Source organism: Dryas octopetala, chromosome 1, assembly GCF_963921425.1.
Source record: "Dryas octopetala chromosome 1, drDryOcto1.1, whole genome shotgun sequence".
In the NCBI taxonomy this organism is placed as follows: domain Eukaryota; kingdom Viridiplantae; phylum Streptophyta; class Magnoliopsida; order Rosales; family Rosaceae; genus Dryas; species Dryas octopetala.
Window position 1 is genome coordinate 11,849,445 of NC_141366.1, and position 18,713 is coordinate 11,868,157.

The following is an 18,713-nucleotide window of genomic DNA, read 5'->3' on the forward strand; positions in this document are numbered from 1 at the left end:
CTTTTAATTTCTATTCAACCTATGGACTTATCACTAAAATTTATTCGCATGAAGATGGCCCAAATTGCTCATTGTGTGTAACTTAGGTAGCCTAGCCACCCCAAAAAAACTAACAAACATCTAATTTTCATTTGTTATACTTGGTAGGGCTCAGGCACTCAGCCTGTGAGATTTTCCAAGTTAAATTCTAGTTAAACATTTAAAATAAAAGTAAAGTATGTAGTAGTTGAGGCTTCTGAATCTTACACTATTTTAAATTAAGCTACCCTTTCATGTCTTTGTCTCGAGGGCATAACAACGACAGCATTTTACATGCATTTTGTACACACACATGCACACTGGCAATCGTTAACCACCAACCTTTCTGTATTAGAGCTGGCGAATGTAATTAATTAGCATATAATTTCGCTAAACTATATTTAATTATTTATATTAGCATGAAAGGTAAACTATTACATCTTCTTATCTTCATTTCTTTATTTTGCTCTCTCAATTATTAAGTAATCCCCCCACGAAAGAATGTTGAAGTCGAAAAAACCACCTAATCAGTTTAGTCTTTGCTTGTTGTTTAATCAAACAACAATTATAGGCCAGTGGGTTACTTCTCCGGTCAATTTAATTTAGGTCAAAAGGAGAATATTATTATTTGATAATAAATTAATTTCTAATTGTTATGTTGATGCTGTTGATGCATTGCATGCTGATATTTCAATTTTTGAACAAGATAAATGAGAAATAAAACGTGTGGAACCATCATTATTTTTATTTGGGATCAAAATAGTACCTACGAAAACCAACAAAAATATATTTTGTTTTAATTGGTGATGTCGTAGATCATGCTTTTATACCACAAGGCATTTTGATGGAATCATGTGGTCTATCTATGTCAGTCAATGAAAAGTTGATGCAACGCAACCTTACGCTGGTTGATATAAATTGACCTCCAACTTACAAATAATAATTAAGCAAAAAACTTAGAAATAATAATACATCATTTTTATTACAAAATCCAATAAAAATGATTCTTATTGTATTATTATTATTTTTTTTATAGGGGGTTCTTATTGTATAAGTTGAAGCTTTAAATGATATTTAAAACCCAGTTACTGTGTTTGTTTGATGAGCTGTTATTGATTTAATCACCAATAAAAATATGTTAATGTCTCAAAAATCTGTAGTATATTTTAATAATGATAGATATATTAAATGGATTACACACACGATATTTATATTACTGGATAGCATTTACAAAGAGAAGTGAGTACGTGGAATGAAAGAGGGTAGGTTGGAAGTGGGGTAACGTGTGATTACTAATTACATTAACCTTAGTTTTTAGATCTAATAATTTAATGCATTAAAAGTGAAGTAAGATCACACTTATCACATTTATATATTACATGTGTATTACTTTTCTAATAGAGGTAAAATTCATATTTTTAATAAAAATGAGATCCATTTATATAGGACGATTTAATCCTTATTATAAATATTAAGAATATGGTACATTATTTTAGAATTTTAGCATTCCTTTATAGATAATGGGGAGGGATATTGATGCTCTCCATTACACTTTTGCACTCCAGAACATGGAGTGTAATACGTTGTGTGAAAACGATGGAGGGGTCACATAATATAAAATTTTACAAGTTGCTGCAAAATAAGAATTGTATTGAGACTTAACTTTCATAAAAAAAAAAAAAAAAAAAAAAAGAGAAGAAGAAGAAGAAGAATAATATTCACACTTGAGAACCCTATACAATTCATCCAATCTAAAACATTTCAGAGATCCTCCAAACTAATGTCAGACTCTGAGAGATGACAAATTCCTATGACAGAAACTAATGGAAAAAAGGCCACTAAAAAAAAAATTTCAGAGATCCTTCATTTCCTTCATTGACAAATCTGTCATCTTCAAAAGGATTTTTCAATAAAAGCTGCTCTGATATGAGGTTTATAATAAATAAATAAATTGTTACAAAGGAAAGAAAGGTTGTTTAATTAGTGTATATATAAAGCTTTTTTTAAATGTATGAGTATGTTGGCCAAAAGAAAAATGTATTTGAGTATGTTTGGCTTAATTTTCCGGGACCCACTTTAGGTCATTAATTACACGATACCATATCCTCATCACTGGCATTCCGGGACCCACTTTGACGTAAAGAGAACGACTATAAATTCCAATTCTAAGACTAGAAGTCTAGAACCACAATTTAGTTTTGTGGTCTTGGCTTGGCCAAATTAAAAATGATCTGAGATTATAGGAATCATATTTCTTAGTCATTGTGCACCAATGCATGTCCCAACTGGCCATTTCAATCTACTTGTGGATGACTCTGATTGGACTTATCACCTAAAACCTAAATCTAGTTGTTGTTTTCTAATTTACTTTTGTGGTGTTTTTAGGATCCATTTGGTATCCTACTCAAATTTTTTTTTTTTAAATTAAGATTTTTTTTTAAATGTGAGTTTTCAAAATCAATTTTTAAATTTAAAAAATGATGACAACTAAGAAATAAAGAAGTGTAAAAAAAAAATTTGATGTTTTATCATTTTTTTAAAAAGGCATGTTTTTAAATTTTTTTTCTAAAAATTATTTTTGAAAATGGTCTACCAAACACGTTTTCTTGACTAAAACTTGTTTTTTTATTTAAAAAATTTTTTTTTTGAATAGAATACCAAACAAGCCTTTATTTTTTTGTTTATTTTTTACTCTCAAAAAGACATTTGAGCCATACCATTCATTCATACTTGAAAAGGTTACAATATCAGCTTGAAGGAAAGGTTGAAGCAAAGAAGGCCCTCCTTCAAGCCAAACCAGAGGTCGGTGTTTAATTAAACCAATTAATTATCCAGTTTTCTAAGTAACTTAGAAGAAGTCCATCTTGGCTTTACAATGTGTGAAAACCTTTGTATGAATGGAATGGAAGACAGGCCACTGATGCTCCTATACAGCAGCACTCTGGTGTATTTGACTTGTTTACCCCTTAATGGATTTGCTCAATCTTTCTTTTAACCAAAGAATTATATATATGTACTGTATATATCTATACTATTATTAAAAGAATTTGCTTTGTCAATTAAAAGTAAGATAAGAACAAGAGCTATACCCTTTTAACTTTAACACAATTCTAATCACTAGGGATAAATATGGACCAAAATATTTAAAACAAATCGAATTTCTCTCTTACACATGATAATTTTTTCAGGTTCAAGTAACCCAATTTTAATGAAGTGTATTATGATGGGAACTTATAGTTTCATGATAGAGCACTTATACTTCCACACCAAAACAAAAGTTCGACTAATTTTGCCATCTTCCTCGTTTTCTTAATTCAAATTAATTAATTAAACAAGAGATTAAATTAAAAAATCACATACTTAATTAACTACGCGTTTTTAGTGAACATGACATTATTGAATTACTTTTTGTGGAAAAGTATTGAATTATTATTGATAAGGCAATGAAGTCTAGTAGTGGAAATAGAAGTCAACCATAATTATTGTTCAATAATTTAACATCTCTAAATAAAAAAAAAATAAATAAAGAAATTCAACATCTAAAAAGTAAAAACACAACAATTATATAACCAATACATTGTTCAGCATCTAAGAATACCATCCAATAATCAGAATTAGAATTCGATTCATGGATAGAACTATCTAATACTATTCCTTACCAAGTAAAAAAGAAGAAGAAAAGGAAGTAAGACAGAAGGAAAAGGAAAGATGAACAATTATTCACAAAGGGTAAGTGAATGATAGGGCAATAATTGAAAAAAGATATTTTTGTATACCTAAAAAGTATCAAAGGTACTTGAAATTTAAAAATGGTATGTACATGATAGGACAATAATAAATAAATTTACAATCTAAATTGTGTCCCTACTTTTAAGAATTAATATTAGTCTAGATTACTCGCAAGAATGCTTTGTGTTTCTAGGTAGTAAATTATTATTCAACATACCTTACCCACTTAAAAATTTTCCATGTTCTCTTCCCTGTTTTTTATTACTTCAAAATTAAACAATTATAAAAATTAAGTGAAGAAAAATCTCCATTCCCTCCCTTCTCCTCCCTTTCCGCCATAGCCAACTATAACAAGATGAACCTGACATAATGAGGGAGGTGGACAGCTTGTGGGACTTACTTTGTAAAGGAGAGACAAATTTAATGTGTTTATTTTTTTATTTTTTATCATAGAATCTAGTATGTAATAAGAAATAAATACAAAAAGTACACATATTGATACATAAAAATTTTACTTCCTTCTCATATCATGATTGGCAAGAAAAGAAAAGAAAAGAAAATAAGCATAAATTTAACTTTTATCTTTTTTATATTCTTCTAAAATTACACTAATAAGAGTATATAGTTCGAGACTAAAATTATCTGCCGAAATAAATATTATAAATTTTAAAAGATATGTAAAATAGATTAATGGGTACAAATAAAATTAATTTTTATTCCATCTTTCATGGAATCTTGATCCATTTCGTACGTTGCAAACTTGTAATTATTAGTAGAACTCATTTATCTTATATATTAGAAAAAAAAAATAAAAAAATTCATGAGTAGCCTTGTTGCTTCCTTTCTTAACAAATATTTCACCTATTTATTCATTATGCAAATAAAAAATAATTTAAATTTGGTTATGTCTTAAAAAATAAAAAAGAGAAAAATTTATTTATAACAAGTATATAAGCTGATTTGATATTTTAAAAGATAACTTTTGTCTTAAAATTAAAAAAATTTATATATAATAAAATATAAAAATATATATGTCATTATATTATTAAATTAAAATTAAAAAAATTTATATATAATAAAATAATAAAATATATATGTTATTATATTATTAAATTAAAATAATAAATTAGACATATTTCATTGCATTGCATGCAACTATGGAAGTTTCTCTCAAAAAAGGATATTGAATATTTTTAAGTGGGCAAGAGGTGACAATTGGTGGCATGCAATTCGCTCACATACCAACTTCGGTGTCAGCATCTACACAGAAGACATTTTTCAACATTAAACCCAGACCGTGCATTTTCCTAAAGTCTCCACCTGTGGTCGACGTAAGATCTGCCAGTCTTACACACCAGATTCCTCCTTAAAATCCCCAAAATACCCTTCACGATCTCAAAGTCACCTCCCACAACGGACAGGTAATAACCACAACGCCCCAAGGGCATATCCGTCAGAAAAAAATCGAAAGGGACCCAACCATGAGAGCCTTTTTAATTCCCAATGCCCCTCCAGTCGGACCCTTCCCCCAAAAACGTGTCCTCTCTCGTCATCTGAGTCCGCGTACGTTCTCTGCTCTCCCCCTCCAGGCTCCAGCTCTGCTTTTGTTTCTCTCTCTATCCTCTTCCGCGAGCTCTCTCTCTCTCTCTCTCTCTCTCTCTCTCTCTCTCTCTCTCCCCCCCATAGCTCTGGCCTTTACTTCTCTGAAAACCCATTTCCACAACTCCATCTCCTACTCCAAAAGCTCTCTTTGTCCCATAGCTCTGGCCTTTACTTCTCTGAAAACCCATTTTCCACAACTCCATCTCCTACTCCAAAAGCCAATATTTTGAGCTAAAACTCAAAAGGGTCAAAAACCAAGCCATAACATTGAAGCGAGTGAAGGGGTTTGAAACTTTTGAATATATATACACACATTACTGGTCAAAGTACTGACATTTCTCTTAAAAAGACCAAGTTTCCTTGCAAGGTAAGCACTAATCTAAGTGCTAGGTTGGGAAACTTCTTAACAACCCTTCTCAATCTATTTTATTTTGCTTTCCATTATTGGGCTATTTTCTAATCTTTCATTCTGGGTTTTAGCTACCTATTTTATTTATTTATTTATATGAGTTGAAAATAATTAATGCATTCATTTTGGAGCTTTAAACGGTTTTAAAGTTAATGTTTTCCTCTTTTTAGCTTTTAATTAGAGGTAAAGGTCGGTGCTTTTGATTGATATATATCTTATGAAAGATTGTGTTTCTGTGTCTCAAAACCCAAAACCCGTTTTAAGTTTCCTTTTCTTTTCATTGTTTTTGATTCTGGCTTCGGAGAACACTTGTTCTTTTGTTATTGGTAAAGATAAAAATTGCTTCTTTTTTTTTGTTTGTTTCAGAAAGCAAGTTTCTTTTTTTCTTTTTCTTTTTTCCCAAGTGTTTCTGATTTCTGGGTTTGTGTTGCAGGGCTTTGGCTCTGCTGGGGTCGCCATAAAAAAGCCCTTCTTTCTTCTACAGTGTGTTGTGGTTCTGTTTCCTTGAGATTTACGTTTACAATGAGGAGATTTTGAGAGTGATCGTAGTGCGATTTTCTCGTGATATTTTCAAGGTATGTGAATTTGAATTTTACGCCATATTGTTTAATTGACTGGTTAGTGGTCAAATAAGGTTTGGTTTATGATATTTGGTATGATTACTGTTTGGGGCTTTTTGGGCATGATTATATGCGGGGGGGTTCACTAAGGTGTTTGCACAACCACCATAGTGGTCCTGGACCCCTGGTCCATACTTCATAGTGATTAGTGACCACTCTGTATTATTATTTCTCCACAATGACTTGCATGGTATAGTTGTGTGGGACCCTTTGCTTTGCAATTTATAGCTAAGATCGTGTAGATTTCTGCTGTGTCCAGTTTGTGGGGTTCCATACCTCATCTGTATAGAGACAGTGTAGCTACACAGCCTACACCATGTTCTGCAATATATTTTAATTCTTCTTAAACATTTTTTAACATGCATGTGGGGTCTAGAGTAAGGTCAAATTGTCCATATTTGGAATTGGTGTTCACGTTAATATTATGAAAGAATTACAGATGTTGGACTAAAATTATTTGGATGGCAATATAGTCGGTTAATTTGTTGTACATGTAACATTGCTTGAAGTATGTATTAAGGTTTAAATCTAACAACATTGAGATTTGTGCAAATCTATATACAAACCTTTCTTAGGAGTAGGATCTGATTATTTAGCTTTCATTTTACACCAGAGGCTTAGAGGGTACATCCTTTTTTAAAAAAGAAAGGTACAGGATTGAAACCTTTTATGGGTTAATGCAATGTGTCACTAAACCTTACATGTGTGGGTTGGATTGTAAAAATGGGGTGCACACGTTTGTCAGTGTATGGGGAGCACGGCAATGGCAGTGGGAATCAATTTATTACCGTTGGTTTGCAAATTAGATAGTGCAAAGACATGTAGATGGGCTCTGTTCTCTATGTGGTGTGAAAACTGTGATGCATGAAGGGCTTGACTGGACATGGGGAAGAGTCCACCGCTTTGTGTACGAAAAAACATTATTGTGGTGTAGATGATCCAAAATTCCTAATCAGATTTTCATTATGATGGGTCCCCTACAATGCAGATTTTCTGATTCCGCAGAGAGTGCTTTTCGGATTTTGAGTTTTTGTAAGTGGACTTGCTCAGGGAATCCAAGGGATGGTCATTTGTTTATTTGTTATTTTATAGTTTTATTATATTCATTTCTTAAGGACAATGGTTAGACATCAGTGTTTTTTTGAGCTCTGCAGTTACATTTCTAATTCTCTGCAATTACATTTCCTATTCTTTCAAAGAGAGCTAATTGAGAATGTGTTTCTGACATTTGGGACTTATATTTGGAGAAAACTAAGGCAACCGTTGATGTATGTGGTTTCCGCAGTGGGTCCCACATGCATCAACGGTTCATTATCTTGAAGGCTTCTGTTACCTAAATTTTGTTGACTTGAATATGACTTGGATCTTAAGAGTTGGGGAAAAGAATGATAAAAGAATATTAAGCGCAGGACTCATCAGCTGCTATGTCTTCCAAATTCTGATTAATTTTTTACAAGTGTTTGTTTTAATCTTTGATATTTTGGTTTCTATTGAATTTAATAACATCTATTATGCATGTGTCATGGTAAATGAGGTTCCTAGTGTTCTATAGATATGTGCATCATTTGGAATTTTAATTAAGACGCGTCTTTTGAGCTTGTCCTTTGAATATCTCTTCCAAATCTTCTCCATCTTCCTGTTCTGTTCTGTTCCTCTCTGTGTCTCTCTTTCTCTTTTTCCCGCGTTTAAATCTACTTTTGCTGCACTTTCAAAAGAAAGCAAATCAGTAACTCTTAAAGTTGAAAGAGCAAACAAAAAGAAACTCCATCTCCATCAATGGCCTTGGTCTAGTGTTAAAGCATATTGCTTTTTAGCTTTTCCTTCAACACCCTCATCATAGTCATCATTGTCATCCCATATCTTTATTCCTTTTGTTCTTTTCTATTTCCTTTTTTAGATAGAATTGCTCATATTTTCATCACTCTATCCCTCTCTCCATCATTTGTTATTCTATGTTTTGCAGATGGATTCGGTGAAACCATCAGCTGTAACTCCTGCTAAGAGTAAATTGGCTCGCACTTTTGCAAAAGTTCTTCACCTTCGGGCTGCAGGTATTGCTCCGGTTGATGGGATTCAGAAGGCTAACTCCCAAGAAATTGGAATCCAGAAGGTGAAGTCCCAAGAAATTGGAATCCAGAAGGTGAAGTCCCAAGAAATTGGGATTCAGAAAGTCAAATCCCAAGAAATTGGGATTCAGAAAGTCAAGTCCCAAGAAAAGGTCAAGGATGATTGGAATGCCGGCAAGGTTATGGTTGGTCGGTCTCAGTCATTTGACAAGAACAATGAGAAGCTTTGGGAAAGAGCCGCCTTGGAAGCTCTTCTTGCAAAATTGTTTGCCAGTGTTTCATCTGTTAAAGCTGCGTATGCCCAGCTACAGTATGCTCAGTCTCCTTATGATGCTGATGGAATTCAAGCTGCTGATCAAGTTGTAATCTCGGAATTGAAGAACTTGTCTGAGTTTAAGCGGTGTTTCTTAAAAAAGCAGTTTGATCCTTCACCAGAGACTACGTTGGTTTTGGCGGAGATTGAGGAGCAGAAGAGTGTTCTAAAAACCTATGAAATTATGGGGAAAAAGTTGGAATCCCAGGTGAGGCTTAAGGACTCTGAGTTTATATTTCTTGGGGAGAAGTTAGAGGAAGCCAGTAAACAGAATAGGCTGCTTGAAAAGAGATTAAACCAAAGTGGGCAGCTATATGTGCTCAACAATCTTCATTTATCTGGTTTAGGTCCTAGCCATTTCATTACAGTTCTTCGGCACACAGTTAAGTCCATCAGAAGCTTTGTTAGGATGATGATGGATGAAATGAAAGCTGCTGGTTGGGACATTCATGCAGCAGCTAATGCTATCGACCGTGATGTGATTTATTGGAAAGAAGACCACAAGTGTTTTGCATTTGAATACTTTGTTTGCAAGGAAATGTTTGATGCTTTCCAATACCCCAACTTCTCACTACCAAATGAGTCGTTGCCAGATAAAAAGAAACAACAGCAGCAGCTCTTTTTTGAGAGATTCACAGAACTCAAGTCTTTGAAGCCAAAGGAGTATCTTGCTCAGAAGCCTAGATCAGCATTTGCCAAATTTTGTCGTGTCAAGTACTTACGACTCATTCATCCCAAGATGGAAACTTCGTTTTCTGGTAATCTGAATCAAAGAAACCTTGTGAACGCCGGTGAGTTTCCAAGCACAAATTTCTTTGCTTCATTTGCTGAAATGGCAAAGAGGGTCTGGCTGCTGCATTGCTTGGCCTTTGCCTTTGACCCTGAGGCTGCAATCTTTCAAGTAAGCAAGGGCTGTCGATTTTCGGAAGTGTACATGGAAAGCTTAGCCGAGGAAGCGTTCCTTTCAACAGCATCTGAACCAAGAGTGGGTTTCACAGTTGTTCCAGGATTCAGACTTGGTAGAACTGTTATACAATGCCAAGTTTATTTGTCTCAGTTACGATCCAATCCAAGAAAGCAAAGGTAAGCCATTGGCCATTCATCAAATGGGAGTTGGTCATGGGTAAATTTGGACCCACAGCATCACATACTGAAGTGGAGGCCATTGTTGAGGAAGAGGGAACTTGCAACTTGGTCACCTGCACACTTTGTCCATTTGTTTCTTGCCCATTTTGAAAAGGAAAGCGCGTGGACCGTTGTGTTGGAAACTACCTTTTGAATCTTTCCTTTATTTTAATTTTCTTCCAAGGACATCCCACAATTTTGTTAATATTAGGTCAGTGACAGAGGGATTGTCTAGCTGTTTTGCATCATTGTTACCAGACATGGCATGTTTTAATAATGTAAATAATATTAATATTAATATATAGGTGGAATTTTTATATTCCTATTTTCTTTACTTGTCTCTGTCAGTTTGTTCCTTTTAGACTAGGGAGAGTGGAGATGTACAGTTTTGATGGTTTGGTATGTCATATTGTCATGTATGCCATAAAACGTTTCTGGTTTTGGTTTCCTTGTAGGGACAGTTTAATAGTAAATTCCATTCTAGTCTTGCACTCTCTAAATTAGAGGATTGATCCAAGACAGACAGCATAACATGCACAAAAAAGTCTTGCATACAATTTCATTTTCTCATATGCAGCTCTTCACCTACTGGTCAACAATTTCATTTTCTCGTATTCAACCTCGCACTTGCTCGTCCGGTGATTGGGTCTTTAAAGAATGACGAACGATGTATGTTTGTATGTAACGATTGTATACAAGAATTTCTTTTAACCTTTACGAAGATTAAAGTTGAATCCATACCTACCTAGTCATTCATGGAATCATATATAAACCTTTTTTGGTTACTATTCAAGACTCTTTGGAGCTGGTTGAGTATCTCCTACACTAGTTACCAAACACTACCCAATCGGGTGGAAACTTGGAGTCACTTTCATTGAACTACGCAAATTTATTGGTCTGCACCGTATGCATGCATGACACAGTGGGTCTTGTTACTCTTGTACAACAATATATGTGGTGGGTCCTACATAGGATGCCCTGCTTTTATTGTAGGTGCATTGGTCGGTGACTGATGGGGGCCATTATAGGAATGACAAGCTAGTCTTTGTCTTCCTCTTTGACAAGTGTGGGCACTATATTGTGCAGGGTCTGTCATCACGCGGTGTGTTCCCCAATCCCATCTGAAAAATCTGCTACTCATTCCAGAGAGACCCTCATTATTTGGTTGTGGAAAGGGATGGAATTAGCTTTCTGTAGTTGAGGCATTAACTCTAGGAGACATAATGACATATCCTCTACATAGTGAAATCTCATAGAGGTGGTCCTACTACTTTTTATCCTTTCACCATCAAATCACACATTCACATGCCTTGTACACTTATACATGATTTGTTATATTTTAACCATTTAATTTTTTTTAAAATTATTTAACTTTTTTGTGATTTAGTGATCGATTGTTTAATATCAAACCCTTATTTAATTTTCTAGTATTGAATTCTGATTTTTCCAACATTTTGAATCTTTGATACTTCAAAGATTGCCTAAGATAGGCAGTCTCCTCAATAATTCTTCTCAATTGAGCAGCTGCTGTTCATGTAATGCGGCTACACACGCTACTTTATTGCATGTGTCGCTAATGGGAATTGATGGAGCTCTTAAAAGAGGACCATTTTCAATCTGGAAGGTCAGAGAAAAAAATGAAATCAACATGACACAATTTGGGTCAAATCTCTCTACGTTTCCACATGTTGAAGAGTTTTGTGGGCAGGTTCAGGTCGAAGTAGAAAGATGGGCTCATTGTGGTTGAGGTAGCCTGCAAGGCTGCAAACCCAACACAAGACAAAATTGCTCAAGGCAGGCCCAGACTAGTCTTTGTTTATTGTTTAAAATGTTGGTCCTTATAATTTTAAATTTTTTTTTCCTTATTCCATTTATATTTATTATTAATGAAAACAAAAAAACTGTTTCTAGAAAGTTTTTGTCCTATTAAAGGACTTACTGGTAGACTTTTATACACACTCGCACACACATGCGCATGTCGCTTCTATGAACACTCTAAAATAAAATTAGGCAAATCACATAAACTGAGTGAAAGTTGTATATATAAAATGGTATGAAATTGCATGACATGACACAATGTTTCAAACACTCAAAATGAGCGGAATGTAATGAAAATTCAATCTTATCCAAAGATAATAAAAACGAAAATCTAAATACCGAAAATTAAATTCAAAGACTGGCTAGTATTATATATGCATCCCCTTATGTTTATTTTGAGGTTTGAAGACCTTGAAAATGAATTAATTTGAGTTGGAAATTAAAATGTGGGCAACAACGACAGTGATATCATCCCTTTTGCCCCCCAAATGTACGTTGAATGGCATTGCCAACTTAGACGCTTTCTCACAAGGGCTCTCCTTCTCCTTGTCCACCGAGTTACGCAAAGCCACTTCTCCTATGATCCTCGCCAGCTCCTCTGGTTGCTGCCCCACCGCTTCTCCGGTGCACCGCTTAATGATCTCTTCAATCTCACTCGGGAACACATTGTCCAACAACCCATCAGTCCCAACCACCACAACATCTCCTCCCTCAACCCAACTAATTTTGATCTCCATACCCGAGTCAGGACGGTCCCGGCTGTCCTCACCCAACTGGTACGGATAGTTATAACCATGTTGCTGAGGTTGAGATTGGTACACCAACTTGCTGTTTCTAAACACCATGAAACCACTGTCCCCCAAATTCACAGCATGCAACACTCCCTCTTTGTTCAGCGTCACAATGCAAGCCGTCGACGACCCTTTAATGCCGTTTGTGTTTTTGTAAGCTTCCTTCAAGACCTTTCTCGGGTCGACTGCTCCGGAGGGCTGGTTCCGGACAGCCACGACTGCATTCCTCATGAGCAGTCGTGCGTACTTTCCGGAATCCACTCCCATTTTGGCCCACCCTCCCACTCCGTCCGCGACGCCAATCGTCTGCTTCTCGGAGCAGATGAAGTGAGCGTCTTCCCCTCTAGGGGTCCAACTGTTTTGTTTCGGGGAGTAGAATGCCCCCGAAACCATGTTCAAGAACGTTCCTGCAACTTTTTTCTTTGCCATGGTTGGTTTTAGTTTGATTTGGAGTAGTCCACGGCGTTTGATCATCCTCACCCAAATTGGATATGCCACGACAAGCACAATGGCGAAACAAGCGAAATACTGGCGCATCTTCATCATGTTGTTGGCGGCCAAGCGTAACCCAATGTCTAACGCAAAGCCAAGAACGGAACACGAGAGGTACCCCAATATCTTCATTATCTTGGCTTCTAATAATCTGTAAAGCTTATCAAAATACAGAAGATTTCCAGATATATATGATCACTGATCGGGTTTAATTGTTTTCCAAAAATACTTTGGATTTTTAATTACCTGATATCACTAGTACGTAAACCAATTGCTTAATCCACAAGGCACAAGTAACCACAGTTTAACTCCTTTATTCATCACTTCAGTCCGGACTCTGAATGATTTATGGAAACAGAGGGTTCGGGAGTTAATTATTGATAGGAAGGGAAAACATGCCTTCGATCAACAAGTGTACTGGGCTGGCCCGGCCCAACCCAATTCGTCTAAGACGGGTTGGTCGTGTTTTATGAGATATTGAAGTGAAAAAACTTGCGTTTTCTAATGAGATCTTCAAGATTGTTCAAAAGAAACAAAAAATAAAATTGCAAAAGGGAAAGAGATCGAGAAACTATCTATAGCTAACAACTGCAAGCAATAACTACTATTGATCTGTTAGACAAGGAATCCTTGCCGCCCAAGATTAGTGTAGGGCTATCCTAGTTAATTTGTATTACTTGTTCACTAAGGTTTGTTCCTTAGAGGCATAATCAATCAGAGGTTCCTCCATTGCCATGGCTTCCTCCACTGCTGCCGCTACCCCTCCTCCTCTTCCTCCACCTTTCCCGGCCGGTTCCAATGTCGCTACTTTCCCCAAATTATCTTCTTTAATTGGGTTAGCCAGATGAAATCTTTTCTCATTGGCCATGATCTCTTCAAGTATATTGATGGCCTGAGTTTACCACCTGGTTTCAAGCCGATCCATTGGTTTGCAATTATCTCACATCTACTCTCTTTGGTGGTGGGCATGTCTTCTTCTCAGACAATCTGGTTGTCTTCATGAGCACTCTTCTCAGGCTTCGCTTGCCAACTCTACCAATTTGCCTTTTCAGTTGCTCTTCATGAACAAAGGGTCCAAGTCTCTGTCCGAGTAACTCCAACATGCCAAGTCGCTTGCTGATGCTTTGGAATCCATCAATGAACCTGTCACTAATATCGACTTGGTCACCACCACTGTTCTTCGTGGCTTGGGTCTGATTACGAGATGCTTCTTACAGCCATTCTCAATTTAATTTCCACCGCTTCCGTAATTATAGCTAGCAAACTCACATGTGAGTTTCAGAAGTGAAGCCGATTTCATATGGTTAAGCTACAATTAGTGCATGGCCAAAAAAAGAAGCTACAATTATGCAAGTAAATTGACGTTCCATTGACAAAGAAAGGATCCATTCAATTTGTCAAGTCTTTGAACCCCTTGGGGACATTAAACTTTCCTGCCATAACTTCATCTCTTCTCATTCACATAAATCGATCTGTATAAATTATCACCCTATTCTAAACCTCACCCTGCTTCAACTACTCTGCCAAGATTGAGAAAGTGATTGGATCGATTGAGATTGAAACAGTTTCATATATGCAATCTAGTTAATAGTATTATGCATTGCATGGGAATTTGGTATATGCACAATTGAAAGGGCTGGTGTATCACATTCAAGTTTAAAACCCCATTGCGCTTGCCCAGTAAATAGTATCAGAGTTGATGGTTCGATGGAATCACAAGGTACATGACCATTCAAGCGGAGATGTAGCATGGCCTCATTGGATTTATAGGCAAAATTTCTCTAATGTGGAATGAAAATGCACGATGTGAGACAACGTTTGAACGAACATTGATGATTGATGGCGGGATTTAATAAAAATTAAATCATATCTGATCCAAAGATAAAAATCTACGTATATGTACCCAAAGTTCAATAAAAAAACTAGCTAGCTAGTACTTTGCATCTCCTTATGTTGCATTGGTAGTCTTTGAAGTTTGAAGACCCTGAAAATTAATTTGACTTACAAATAATCTTAGCAACAACCACAGTGATATCATCCCTCTTGCCCCCCACATGTTGTTGCCCTGCTGGCGTTGCCAACTTAGAAGCTCTCGCAAAAGGGCTCTCCTTCTCGTATCATCCTAGCCAGATTCTTGGCTGAGGGCTGGTTCCGGACCGCCATGACTGCATTCCTCATGAGCTGTTGCGCGTACCTTCCGGAATCAACCCCCTTAGCGGCCCAACCTCCCACCCCGTCGGCGACACCAATCGTCTGCTACCTGGAGCAGATGAAGTGGGCGTCTTCGCCTTTCGGGGTCCAACTTTTTTGTTTTGGGGAGTAGAATGCGCCCGAAACCATGTTCAAGGACGTTGTTGCTTCTTCTACTTTATGGTACTGATGATGCTTCTTGGCCGTGTCACGCGGTGGTTTTGGGATGCTCATCATCTCCATCTCCCAATATGCAAATGCCACAAGAAGCGCAAGCGCAATGCCGACAAAAGCCGAATACACCACGATCCCCACAATCTTCATCACAGCTGCGCCAAATGCAAAGCTACGAGCCACAGACGCAAGCAACTCCAAAGTTTCCAATGTCTTCATCATCTTAATTGGCTCCTAATTTGCTTTTATTGGAGCAATTATTTGTAATCCCAATTACTTTATTGTAAACCTCAATGAAAAATAAACAGGATTTAGACAATGAGCACCTATATATCTGATCACTCATCGATTTTAATTCATCACTAGTAAGAGCATCTCCAACTTCTCCCTCAATCTTAATATAGCTCAAATCCTTTTCTAAAATCTCCTCAATTTGAGATTTTTTTTTTTTTTAAATTTTCAAAATCAATTTGAATGGATGAGGTTTCCCAAACTCCCCCCAATCAAATTTAATTTATATGATTTCGAAAAATTTCAATTTTACCTTTGGAGAGTTATTATTTGAATGAAATATAGGAAAATGGATGGAGATGCTCTAAACTAGTTGCTTAATCCACAAGGCATGCACAAGCAACCACTTTTTCTCAAGGATGCAAACACTCAATTTGATCACCCAAGGAGGCTATGACTCTTAATTAAAATCATTTACAAGCTCATTAAAACCTTATATATAGGAAAAGTCATAATTTAAATAGAAAATTAAGATTAAATACCAAATGTCAATAATTTTTTAATAAAGCAGTAAGACACTAATTTTTTTTAGTTTAGGTACTAACCTAGAGTAAAACATTTTATATTAGGTCACAAATCAGTTTGTTATACAGTTGTGACTGTTGAACAGTTACAGTTGTAATTGTCGAACAGTCACAGTTATGACTATTTAAAATTTATAAAAAATCCAAATTTTTAAGGGTTTCATACTTTTGATTTAGGTTTGGGAGATGAAATCCTATAACCCAAAGACTAAATATTAAAGTTTAAGCCTTGAAAATATTGAAAAAACAACAAATCAATAAAAAAGTTATGACTGTTAGACAGTCACAGTTCAATATAACCATACTTTTTAAAGTTGGTACCTAAACTGAAATTTAGTACCTAAAGTGAAATGACATAAATGTTTTAGTAGTTGAAATGAAAAAACATTATAATTTGGTACCTAAAGTCAATGAACCTTAATTTAAATCATAATTCATCTAAAGAAAAGTAATTGTATGTGACCATAACACTATCCAACGAAATAATTGATTAGCAAACTAGAAGTACTTCAAAACCAAAAAAAAAAAAAGTTTAAAAGCGACTCTCGCTAGCTCAAGCGCTAAAAAACCTCTCTCGACCTCTTGAGCGACGATGACACTTCAATATAATCCAACCTCGTCCAATGCGACCCCGTCCATCAAATAGAGGCTTCAAGTTACAGTATAGTAAAACAATTTATATAGCTAAGAAACACAAACAAAAACAACTATAGCTCTGACAATATGGTGAAAACTAATTATAGAACTGTCAAGTGAGTTCCAGAAGTGAAGTGGATTTCATAAGGTTCACGCTACAACGGCAAATAATTGAATTCATGTTCTATAAGCAAAGAAAGGATCACTTATTCACAACTTTCAAATTAAGGATCCATTCATGAATTTGACAAGTCTTTCAACCCCTTGGCAACTTTGAAAATTTCTGCCATATATAACTTCATCACTAATTCTTCAAAGAATTCACTAGTATGAATTGTCACCTTATTCAATTTAATGTTGGCTTTGTTTGATTAGATGTCTTGCGCGCAAAATTGTAGTATTTTTTGTTAATTTGGGTGCAGAGACAATTGAATTCAAAACTAAATCATCTTCAAGATTTCCAAGATGTCCATCTATAACCAAATCTTCAAGTGCAGGGCAAGAAGAAAAGAGATTGGCATGGGTACGTGTTGAGTCAACAACAGGAAAGAGACTGTAAAATGGAAGTACTTGAGACTTGTTAAACAATTTTTGTTAGGAGTATAATGGCAGTAAAATGTACAATTGGAAGGGCTGGTGGATCACATTTAAGTTTAAAACCCCACAAATTGTATCAGAGCTTATGGTTTGAATTAAATGTAAGGCATATGATCATTCGAGCTGAGCTGTAGCCTGTAGCATACAGTAAAACTGATGCATTGGATTTGCCCAAACCCCATTGAATCTAACTAGGTGGTTAAATGCATGTACTTTGCTAATATATACTGATGGAATTCACAAGTTAATCAATTATTTTGAACCGATAGATCGACACCCCCTAAATCTCTCATTTACTCAGAATTGATATAAAAATGATTTGTAATAGATATGGGATACTACGGAGATTTTTTTTGATTCAAGGTGAGAGGGATTGTGTGGAGGGACAATTTGACGACTCTTCCAACTGAGCTACCTCATCAACTGCTGGGATTATGAATGTGAAGTGACAGAATTAGTGTTTTCTAATGAGAAATAGTTAAAAAGGCAAAAGGCAAAGTGAGAAACTATCACAAACACAAGCAATTAATAACAAACACACAGCTCTTAATTAAAACTAATTATATCTAGCAAACTCACACGTGGAGTCTCAGAAATGAAGCCGATTTCATATGGTTAAGCTACGAGTGCAAGTAAATCATGTTCCATTGACAAAGAAAGGATCCACCAACAACTTTCAAAAGATCCACTCACAACTTTCAAAGGATCCATTCAATTTGACAATTAAGTCTTTGAACCCTTGGCATCTTCGAGAATTGCACCCATAACTATTCACTAATTCTTCACAGAAATCACAAGTATAAATTGTCACTTTATTTAAAACCTCACCATAGCTATTCGGAAGGGCTGCTGTAATTTTTGTATTTTGTATTTGCTACAAGAGGGCTTTAATTGTGCGTTTGTTTGTTATAGAGAAACTGATTCCTAAGAAAGTTTTGCAGGTACAAAACGATTTAAAATGAGTGCTGCTATTTGCACACTTTTTTTTTTTTTTTTTTGTACACACTTTACTTCTACACACCCATAAAATATTTTAAATTTCACAATTTCTCAAAACACACCCTTAAAATTCCAAATTACCCACACTCAAAAAAAAAAAAAAACACACACACCCGCAGCAACTCAGCCCGACTCCACCCTTGCACACCTACAGCCAACCCACCCCCGCACCCCACAGCCAACCCAGGCCGTCGCCGAAGTTCCTCTCTCTCTCTCTCTCTCTCTCTTCCCCTCTCTTTCTCTTTCTCCTTCTCCTTCTCCTTCGATATTGGCATCAGGTGGGGCAGGGCAAGGCTAGGTGCGGAGGGGAGGGGCGAGG

At 35.8% G+C, this 18,713-nt stretch overlaps 1 protein-coding gene across 1 annotated transcript; it reads left to right on the forward strand.

The window, feature by feature from the left end:
* Positions 1-5,285: 5,285 nt before the first annotated feature.
* Positions 5,286-10,216, forward strand: LOC147297893 (protein GRAVITROPIC IN THE LIGHT 1). Its single transcript, XM_086228196.1, has 3 exons — positions 5,286-5,716; positions 6,192-6,333; positions 8,342-10,216. Exon 3 carries the CDS (start codon positions 8,342-8,344, stop codon positions 9,842-9,844), a length of 1,503 nt encoding a protein of 500 aa, XP_086084322.1. The 5' UTR covers positions 5,286-5,716; positions 6,192-6,333; the 3' UTR covers positions 9,845-10,216.
* The last annotated feature ends 8,497 nt before the right edge of the window (positions 10,217-18,713 follow it).